General features: G+C 45.0%; 2 protein-coding genes across 2 annotated transcripts; both read left to right on the top strand.

Moving 5' to 3' along the window:
- Positions 1 to 4531: 4531 nt before the first annotated feature.
- CCR75_006398 (uncharacterized protein) lies at positions 4532 to 7240 on the top strand (the record flags this gene model as incomplete). Its single annotated transcript, XM_067964468.1, has 1 exon — positions 4532 to 7240. The coding sequence occupies one exon, from the start codon at positions 4532 to 4534 to the stop codon at positions 7238 to 7240; it is 2709 nt and encodes a 902-aa protein (XP_067822848.1).
- Positions 7241 to 8984: 1744 nt separating this feature from the next.
- CCR75_006397 (uncharacterized protein) lies at positions 8985 to 10535 on the top strand (the record flags this gene model as incomplete). The annotated part of the gene is made up of 1 exon (XM_067964467.1): positions 8985 to 10535. The coding sequence occupies one exon, from the start codon at positions 8985 to 8987 to the stop codon at positions 10533 to 10535; it is 1551 nt and encodes a 516-aa protein (XP_067822840.1).

The following is a 10535-nucleotide window of genomic DNA, read 5'->3' as shown; positions in this document are numbered from 1 at the left end:
GGAGAAGATAGAAGCTTCTCAATCCAGGTTGGCCGAGGATGGAAGGTTACGAGGTGCGGTTGAAAGTGGGATGTTTGCATCCATGCTAGGTGCAAATTTCGCTGGTCGACTAACCGCGATGCTTGGACGATTCCTTGATGAGGGGTCAAAATGAAATTTTGGGTGACCAAAATCGGTATCACCCAAGGGCACGAGCTAGGGTGGCACTGAGGGAACAAGACATCCCTCAGACCTCTGAGCAATTTCATCCGTATCAACCTCAAAGCCCCCCAGTGTCGATTCAACGAACACCACCCCTGGCAATTTACAGGACCCCGGATACCAGACAACGAAAGTTGGCTATTCGAAAATTCGATGGGACCAAAGTATATGCTGTCTGGGATCAGTTTTTTTGATTGGAGGGACGTTTTGGAGATAGGTTGACATGGCCCAAGAATCATGTGGATTTTTTTTTTTTTTGGACTGAAATTGTCAAAATCGACGTTTTTGGACAAAATTTTACGGACATGCCGAAAGATATATCAGCAAACAAGTGGATTCATGGTGGCAAGTTTTACCAACTCTACAATAGTGATGCAGAGAATGCATGACACGTTCAAGACAGCAATAACTGCTGCTCAAGCCATTAAACTCTTTAATGACAAGAAAGAGACAAGGCGCGGTCTTGGCCTGAGCATTTTCTATACTTGGTGGCTGTGAGCGATGCAGCAGGAGGCGGGGAGCAACATATACTGGACAATATTGTCAGATACGCCTCCCCTGATTTGGCTCCTATCTTAATGGCTAAGTACTCAACCCAGAGAACCGATTTTCTTTGTCCAAGCTGAGGAATTGGCTCATTTCGCCAAGCAATTGAGCTCGAATCTCGATCGGTTCGAGCGTTTGGAAAAGAGGTGTTGGCTAACATTGAAGATAAGATGGTGCGCAAGGAGTCCCGTACGTGTTACAATTGCGGTAAAGTCGGACACGTGAAATCCGTCTGCAAATTCAAACGATAATTTTGAAATAATGGCCGATACGGAAATTCTACCGAAAATATTGTTTTGCCGATTCAAGAGGACAGAGGAAACCGCAACGATTTTGATAACTCAAACGATATTACTGAAAGCTTGAGTTCAGATGCCAGGATACTAGACAGCGGGTCTAGCTGACATCTCGTAAATGATGAATCTCAACTAAAAAAATCTAAAACCGTGTCAATTGGAGTGCCATTTAGCTGATGGTGAGATAATCCGACTCACTCGAGTCGGAAATGTGGTTTTGACGGTGATGGCTCAAGGTCGTGAGAAACAAATCACACTTACCGAGGTATAACTGTCTTCCGAGCTTTCAAGACACATTATTTCGTATATAAAGCTCGAGTGCAAAGGTTTTGGTCTTGGGTAAGCCGGTAATTCTCGCACCTTGACACAAAGGTCAGATGGAATGGTGATATTCGACATTGACATGATACAAAATGTGCTTTACGTGCAAGTGGTGGAGACTGACAAAAACTTAAGTCCTCAAAAGAAGTGACAACTGTGCTGCTTGCTGAAGGATCAAAGTCACTCAGGACCGACATCCAAAGTGGTACATTGTATCATTTTCACCAAAGGTTGGGTCATCTTTCGTATAAACCATTGAATGGATGGCAAAGGAACCAGACTCTGGAATTGTGAATACGAGCTTCTCAAAACCAACACGTATTTCGTGTGCACAAGGGAAGCAGACCAAAAACGCTCAGTAAAAAAGGACACAGATATCAACTCCTCAATCGATCGATTTGGGGGGTCTATTTAGATTTGAACGGTCCTATGACGCCTAAGGATAGACTTGGAAACAGGTACCTAGTCAACTTTATCGATCACAAGTCCAATTATTGCAGGGCGTTCTTGGCACCAACAAAGGACAAGGCAGCAAAGAAGTTTGAACATTTCTTAGCGTTTCTCGAAAGGGGATTTGGATATAAGATTAACGTATTACGTACAGATGGGGGTGGCGAATACGAAAATGTGGAATTATTAACGTATTACGTACAGATGGGGGTGGCGAATACGAAAATGTGGAAGATTAACGTATTACGTACAGATGGGGGTGGCGAATACGAAAATGCGGAATTATTTTGCAAAATCGTTAGGGTAGCTCGTCAAGTCAGCGAAGTTCACAATCAATCTTCGAATGGCGAAGCAGAGCGTATGCATCAGGACGATTTTAAATATGGCAAGATTAATGATATTCGCTAGTCGGTTACTTTTATTATTTCCGGGGGATGCCGTAAAATACGCCGCATAAATTATAAATCGAAGTCCCACCAGTGCAAATGCAAAACGGGCATCACCAATCAAACTGATAACACATCAAGTGCCAGATTTACGGGACATTGTGGCTTTCGGTTCTGTGTGTACCGTCTATCGAAACCCATGCAAGAATTCACTTGCCCAACGATCTCAGGTAGGGATTATCATTGGATGAAGTGATGAAGTCAAGTGTTCCAGGGCTCTCATGCAGAAATCCAACAAGATCGCGGTTACGCAACACGTGCAGAATATTGAAACTTTGAGCACGGATCAGAATAATCAACTTCAGAAAACATTGGCTTTTGAAGATCAAGGTGAAGAAGTATCCCATTTGAAACCCAAGATCAAGACAGGTGTTAAAAAGACTAAGACCTGGAAAAGGGATACGCATCGAACCAGAAGTAAAGCCAGGTCAACTGAAGTAATACAAGCTTGGGAGGAGCCAATGAGACCTGCGCAAGTCGTTGCCCATGTCTATGAAAGGGACCCTAAGCATTATGCTAAAGCTATGAAAAGTTCGAAATGCGAAGGGTGGAAGATAGCAATGGCTGAAGAATTGAAGGCGTTGGAAGATAATGGGGTGTGCGTATTGATTAAGTGACCGCCCCACAGTAACGCCTTACGCACTAAATGGGTGTACAAAACGAAGACTGATTCGAATGGAGGTATCGAACGATTAAAGGCCAGGCTTGTGGCATGTGGTAACGAGCAGGTATATGGAATTGATTATGAATTCACTTTTGCTGCTGTGATGGATATGTCAACAGCTAAAGTGTTGCTGGCATTTGCGGCCACTTAGGGGGTTCTAGCCAAGCATGGAGATATCTCGAATGCTTACGTTAAGGCAGATGAAGAGCCAGGATTGAAGATTTACCTCCACGTACCGCAGTCGATGGAATTGGGTACTGAACTTAAAAACAAATTGGGCGTCAAAGACAAACAAGAAGTTGTATTGGAATTACGAAAAAGTTTGTACGGCTTGAAACAAGCCATGCGTCTGTGAATCCAATTGCTACATCAAAAACTGAAAGAAGCAGGGTTTCGACAATGCATCTCACACATATGTCTTTATTGGAGACGCGACAATATTGATATTGTTGTTGTAAATGTATATGTCGATGATCTTCTGGCTACAAGGACAAGCTCAGCGGCTGTAGAAGATCTTTTTACTGGATTATAGAGTTTATCCATCAAAGATCTGGGTCAAGTTAGCAAGTTTCTCGGAATGCGAGTAAAACTCGAAGATGCTGAAGTTATACCCTACATCAGGAGGAGACTATCACGGAAATTTGCGTGAGCATGGAATGCTGGAAGAAACCCCCACGCGTGCACCAACTGGCGCCGACAAATATGACGTAGCAACGAGTGATGTCATCTTTCTCGAGAACTCACCCAAGGATGGGGAACCCACAATTAAGGATTTTCAATCACTTTGTTGGGTCTTTATTGTGGATATCGAGGTGCACTAGACGTGATATGTTGAAGCTAGCGGATGTATAAAGGGTTTTTATCCCAGACATGAGCAAGAACTTACTTTTGGTACCCCAAATCAGTATGCATGGCAAATCCTATAATCTCATCTATTGCTTGCTTGAGCTGTAGCAGTGCCGGTGTACTTCTCTTCATCAGCTTCATTCTAGCTTTAGAGCCTTGGTTCCTTTAAGGTACCTGGCAATCCTTTTCGCAAGCTTCCAGTCTTGTAGTCTTGGCTTGTGTGTCTGTCTCGTAGCCTTGTGAACCGCAAAAGCTTTCAGTTCCCATAGCACATTTCTGACAACAGTTTCGAAGAAACTTTTAGTTTTAAAGAAGAGGAGGCAACGGTGGAAATAGATGGAGGAAGAGGACATGAAATATATTAAAGTAGAAACAGTGTCGACATTGGCGAGCAGGAGCAATTAGTCATGCTACGTCTGGACCCCGTTACATCGATATTACAAACGGACAGTCATCACGCAATTTGTTCGCTTTCGTTTGCTAAATGAACACGTTTGATAACCGGTAGACTCACGCGATGACGTGCTAGATCTATTAATCATGCACGCTTAGCCAATGTGATAATCCATGCATTCGGTGATACAGTGAAGCGTAGTACGAGCTGACTGCACTTTTAACCAAGCTCATGTGCGGATTAGATGCTTATGTTTTGCAAGAGTTGCTTGTCGACGGAAAAGTAAAAGATTTGATACCGTACATGTTTGGCGACGACCTGATTTATGCAGGAATCCTTATTTGTAAAATTCGTGGTCACCACACTCATGGTCGTCACGACGAAGGAAGTGACGACGCAGGCCGCGGCCAATGTCCTTCTCACAAGTATCACTGTGTACTTCCCACTCTTTCTATTGCTAATTCTTGTGTACGAGACGTTGCGTCCTCGTATCCCGCACGTGTACGCGCCCAAAAATCATGCAGACTTCCCTGAATCCAAGCAGCGCAAATTTCTAAGCTGGATTCCAGCCTTGTGGCGTATTGACGAGGCCCAAGTGGCTGAGACGTGCGGTTTGGATGCGTGGGTCTTGCTGCGTTTCATTCAATTGGGGCGAAAAGTGGCGCTCCTGTGTGTCTTGTGCTCGCTCGCTCTCTTTCCCATGTACTTCTTTACCGAAGCTGTGCTTGAAGAGCAAGAAAAGCAGCGTCAACACGTAGATCCATTGCTTCCTTCAATTGTCGAAGAAAAAAAAAACGCGACCAATGCATACATCACTTCTGTAGTGCTACTTATGCTAGACAAACAAGTAGAGACTGGAAATTCGACGTTAAAACGCTTGTCTTCAGATGGTAAATTAAAACTTGACGTCGTCGACCGACTCACTATTGCAAATGTCGGCAAAGATGACTGGAGACTCTATTTTACTGTCCTCGTTGCGTACTTGATAAGCATTTACGTCATGCGACTGCTACTGTGGGAATACACAATCTATCGCAAGCGTCGACATGAATTTCTCGTGCGAAAACACCCGCAGCAGTACAGTGTCGTGATCTCGGATCTCCCGGACGCTCAACGTCGGCCACAGACCTTAGAGGCTTATTTAAACTATTTGTTTCCCGATTCAGTGCACTCTGTTTACATTGGCGTTGAATGTACTGAGCTCGAAGAACTTTTAAAAAAGCGTCAAGGTCTCGTGTATGAGCTCTACGTGGCAACAAAAAAACTGCAAGCCGCACAAGTAACGAGAAAAGACCACGAAGGCATCGTTCGACCAAAAGTGTGGATTCCTCGTCGATTCTGTGGACTCTGTCGTGCAGGGAAACAAGTCGATGCCGTTGATCATTATACGAAAGAGTTGCAACATTTAGAGGCCGATATTGTTCGTGTTCGAGACGAGATCTTGCAGCATCAATCTGCAGTGATTGAAGCTGATGAATACACGAACAACAAACAATATGAAGCCACAAAAGCTGTGGTTCGACGAAGCTTGTGTACGCTCGAAGAATTGGCAGTAAAGCTGCAAATGACCAAGAGGTCCGTAGTTAATCCTCGTTGGACGGACGAGACTCTGCCGTTGCTTCACTCGAGTGTCTCGGTGCCTATGCGTCCCAATGTTATGCGGAGCTGTGCGTTTGTGAGCTTTCGTAGCATTCGGTCGGCACAAGCAGCGCAGCAATTGCTACAAGTGGAAAACCCGCGACGCATGATTGTTCGTCCTGCTCCAAATATTCGTGACGTCCAATGGAAGAACTTTGGTTTACCACACAAGCTCCGAGCAAAATGGAAGCTCGTTTCGATAGGAATTTCGCTTCTTATTGGTTTGTTTTGGACGGTCCCAACCGCCTTTGTAGCCTCCATGTCTAGCGTCGACGAGCTTCAGCACCTTTTTCCGTGGCTAAGGGGATTGCTAACGACGTATCCGTGGCTTTTAATTGCTCTACAGCAAACGGCACCACTGGTTTATTCTGTCATGAATGGTTTGGCCAATGTAATTTTTAAGCTACTGTCAACACAAGAAGGTCACTTGTCAATTTCTGAAGTAGAGGCAAGTCGCTTTACAAAGTTGTGTTTCTTCCAAGCCTTTCAAATGTTTTTCGTGTCGGCATTGGCGGGATCCGTCATTACCGAATTTCTATTAATTCTAAACCAACCGCGTCTGATTTTCTTCTTTCTTGGCAACACGATTGCTAGTCAATCTATGATGTTTATCACGTTTATCATCACTCAAATCTGTGTTGACATGGCGCTCTTTTTACTCCGACTAGCACCTCTGGCAATCTCTGCGATGTACCATCTCGTAGCCCCCATGCATGCAAAGTTACCGACTCCACGAGATTGGATGGGTCTTTGTCCTATCAACTACCAAACCGATCTTGACACGCCAATAAATCTAGCGCAGCAGTATCTCGTCTTTTTGTTGGTCGTGGTATTTGCCCCGATAGCACCATTGGTCGGGTATTTTGGAGCAATGTTCTTTGTCGTGTCCGAAGTAGCCTACAAACGCTACTTTTTTTTCATCAATAGCTCGAGCTGGGCAGCAACCAATTCGATGGGGGTCTTTTGGCCACCGCTGTATTCATTTGTGATTGCTGCTCTTGGTATTGCCCAATGCACGCTCATTGGGCTGTTAACGTTAAAATCTGCAGGCTACATCCCTCTTAGTCTCACGGCGATGCTACCTTTCATTACGCTTGTTTTTCATTGGTATGCTGTTGATCTTTCCCAGCTCGAGCGTGCTGCTGAGAATTTGCCGCTGGATCAGTGCTGTGACATTGATGAAGCACGCAAAAATATCTCGTTTGAATTCTTAAATGGTGTCTACCAGCAGCCTGCCATGATTGAAGCTTTTCAATCGAGCTCTATTCTCCTCCACGATTTTGACAAAAATAAGGGTGCTGCAGTTGAAATTACACATGGAGAAGTCTCAGCCCTCGGAATAACGCCTACAAGGACCGCATTAAAAGCTACTAGTCACCAGACTAGCTTGGCAGAGCTAAACAGGGATTTGAAAGACGATGGGAAGATGAATGCTTAGCCTACAATAAGAAACGGTTTGACTTCCACGTACGATCAAAATTTCGTGTAATGCTTCGCGACATGTGGTGTTGGAGGTGTGCTCGAACCACTTCAAGCAAAGCGCGAGGCTCTAATGAAATGAACGAGTATCGCTAGGTCATGGTATTGTGAGTGTGCATCACAATTTTATATAGCTTACAAAGAGATGGTTTTGAATATTACTTTAATAGTATGAGCGCAAACTATGAATTTCTAGAATGCGTCTCGCTTTTTATGTCATTTGAAAAAGATCTTGTGAAAGTTTTGGTACAAATAGCAGCATTTACGAGTCACAGCTAAATGCTTTTGAGCTTGCAAAAGCCTTGTTTGAGGCTAGAAAATGAATAATTGTAAACGAACTACTCATCACTATTCCATTCTCTCCTGCGCTATATCACGAGGACGTCGTAGATGAGCGGTGACCTCTCGGATGGATGCATTTGCTTAAATCTAAATTTATTGATCCTTCATCAATTATCTAGCAATTGTATCCATGAACTGTTTTAATAATCTAGCAGATAATTTGGAAAAGGACCTAATGAGAACTACGAAGGGCTCAACAAACAAGCAAGTGCAATCACTAAAAACGCAACGCAGAGGTATTTTTTATCTTGAGGATAAATCGAACATTGAAAAACACTTCCTGCTCTTAAGTACTTTGATTTAATATACTTTCCCTGGAATACATGTGCTTCTATTGAAATTGTTCTAACATCGTCAGGCTTTATATTCGAATACAAAAAATGAATAGACTCGCACTTTTTCTCCATCGGCAATAAAAATTACTCACACTGAATATATTTAATGTGACCGTACTTCACATGTCTCTATACCTCTAAAAAAAGATTTTTGGAGCGTAATGTCGGCTTTACTCGCTGTAGCGGGCGCACCGAATAGAATTCGGAGTATTATGAAGAATTCGAGGTAATTTCGGACGTTATCATACTAATGCATGTCACTTTTAGGATAAGAGAGCTCATCATAAAAAAACATTTCTTCATGGGTGGCATCAAATGTTTTGTCTGCAGATTCGGACGATCGGACAGTTTGAAGCATGCAGCGGGACAACATTTTAGTTGCTTTCATGGCGTTGGAACTACAGAGCAGAGACCGTACGTTGATGGGCAGCGGCAGGAAGTAAAATTCTAAGGGTTACTTTCCAGTGGCGTGGATAAAATAGCTCGATTTCAATCTAAGAATAGCACTTTGGAAGGTCGTAATCGAAACCTTCGATGATAAGTACAGTCTTGAAGCAGCGCCAACCTCTGTTTTGCGCCCTTCCTTGTCCCTTTTTCTGAGTGAGCCAAAAGCGGCTCAGCTCCATAATCGACAGCCCGCCGCCAGCAGGCGATATATGGCGAGTGAAAGCCAAAAGGTTTTTACATCGAAAGGCGCCATTTAGCGATTTAAAGCCACAGGTTTTTACATCGAATGAAGACGGGCGTTAAAAGTATACATTGAATTATCCGACTTTTTGTAAATGTTCAAGTATAAAATTCTTGCCTCTCTCAGGAAAATCCATGAAGAACGTCAGGTTTTTGCGTATACAACCTCCAAGAGTTTCGCAAGCGAGGTGTATACTTACCCCAGCATTACACGCTTGGCCCTTCCGTGGCTGCATTCTGTTTTCCACAACAAGCACGTCAGCTAAGCTCACAAGAAGACAGTTGAGCAGGTACCCTGTTTGTACTTTTCGAGTTAGCGACAGTTATTCTGCGACACCAATGGGCACGTGGCTCGGGAGCGAAGACAGCAGTGTGAGTGGCCGCAAGGCCCATAACCAAGTCTCCAGCTCAACCTCGAGCTCTTCCGATCCCCGTAGTAGCATAGGCGGCGCCATAAAGTCCGTTGGAGCAGCCGACGTGTCGAACTCGACAGCTGTCCACCTGCATCGTCGTGACGACAATTTAAATACTCTCGCGGCTTCATTTAGCACGTACCTCCGACCCGAGAGTGAGCCGCGAGGCTCTAGTCGCGTCGCAAGCGCGCACGTTGGCGGCCGTCCACGCGCTGAAACGGATAGTCAAATGCGTTCGTCGCTGCCCCCGACGCTCTCAAGCGACGTCGTGTTAGACCGTCGTCTGTTGCACAAGTATGAGCAAGTGAATCAGGAGATTGAGCGAATCGTGCGCGCATCACAAATGGACTTTGCGGGGGCTGGCGATGCCGCGAGTGTGAAGCAGGTCAAACACGAATTGCGTCAAGCCAAGAAAAGCTCGGCTCAGATGATTCATGCGCAGAAAGAATTGCTGGATAAACTCGAGAAGCAAGAGCGTGGTGGATTTCGTCGCGTTTTTACAATAAATAAAGCTGCCAAGATGGCCAAGCTCCGTTCGAAATTATGTGAAAAACTCAGCGAATCGGTGGTGGTGGATGAACAGCTCTTGCGGCTCGAGCGACAGAGTACGGCCATCTCAGCGACGGCACTGGGCACGATTACGCGTAATGGCACGGCTATTGTCAATGTCAGTAATGTCCACGGAGCCTCTGGGAATACCTTTATGAATAGTAGCAGCACGGTCTTTAGTGGACATACTGGTTTGGAAGAAGCACAGACGGAGTTTAGCAATAGTGAATGCAGCGGACCGATGCTAACTATGAGACTGAGTGCAGGGTGGGAGGATGCACAGGAAGAATTAGTCATGCTCGAACGAGAAAAGGAAGATATTTTGAATAATTTATTCCAGACGGTTGACATGCCCGCAGCGCTGGATTTACACGCCCGAATTGCGAGTTTCTCGAGTGAAATCAAGGCTGTCGCAAGTGTAAAAAAGCAAGCCGACCGCGTGGAGGAATTGTATCGGAAGGCGTTGCATTTGCTACGTGTGGCACTTGCGGCGGTTGTTTCGCCGGATTATTCGGGAAGTATCCGCGAATTTGCAATGAATTCGTACCCCTTGGCTGTCGAAGCAGGCCAGTTGATTGAGCAAGCGTGTCGTGTGATTCAACCCGAGGCACGGCGCAAGTACGAGGCGTTTGCGTTACAATTAACACACGTTCGACCGCCCAAGTTTCCACAGCCCGTGACGGACTTTGCTCGGCGTTCACGAACGCATTACGATCCGCACAGTGCGCTCTCGATCGAAGGGATGCGCAATTTGCACGCGGCAGAGAATGTCCTTATATTGATGCAGCGGCTCGTGATTCAAAAGATTGAAGGCATTGAGAAATGGCAGCGAAAACTTATGAAAGATCAAGAAGCCGCGGAGTCTGCGTACGCGCAAATGGAGACGAAATTACAGGAGCAAGTGACTGTTGTTGCGCGGTCTGTGTAA

Source organism: Bremia lactucae, linkage group LG1 (genome assembly GCF_004359215.1).
Source record: "Bremia lactucae strain SF5 linkage group LG1, whole genome shotgun sequence".
Classification (NCBI taxonomy): Eukaryota; Oomycota; class Peronosporomycetes; order Peronosporales; family Peronosporaceae; genus Bremia; species Bremia lactucae.
The sequence above is the reverse complement of the archived record's forward strand: the minus strand, read 5'-3'. Positions and strand labels throughout refer to the sequence as shown.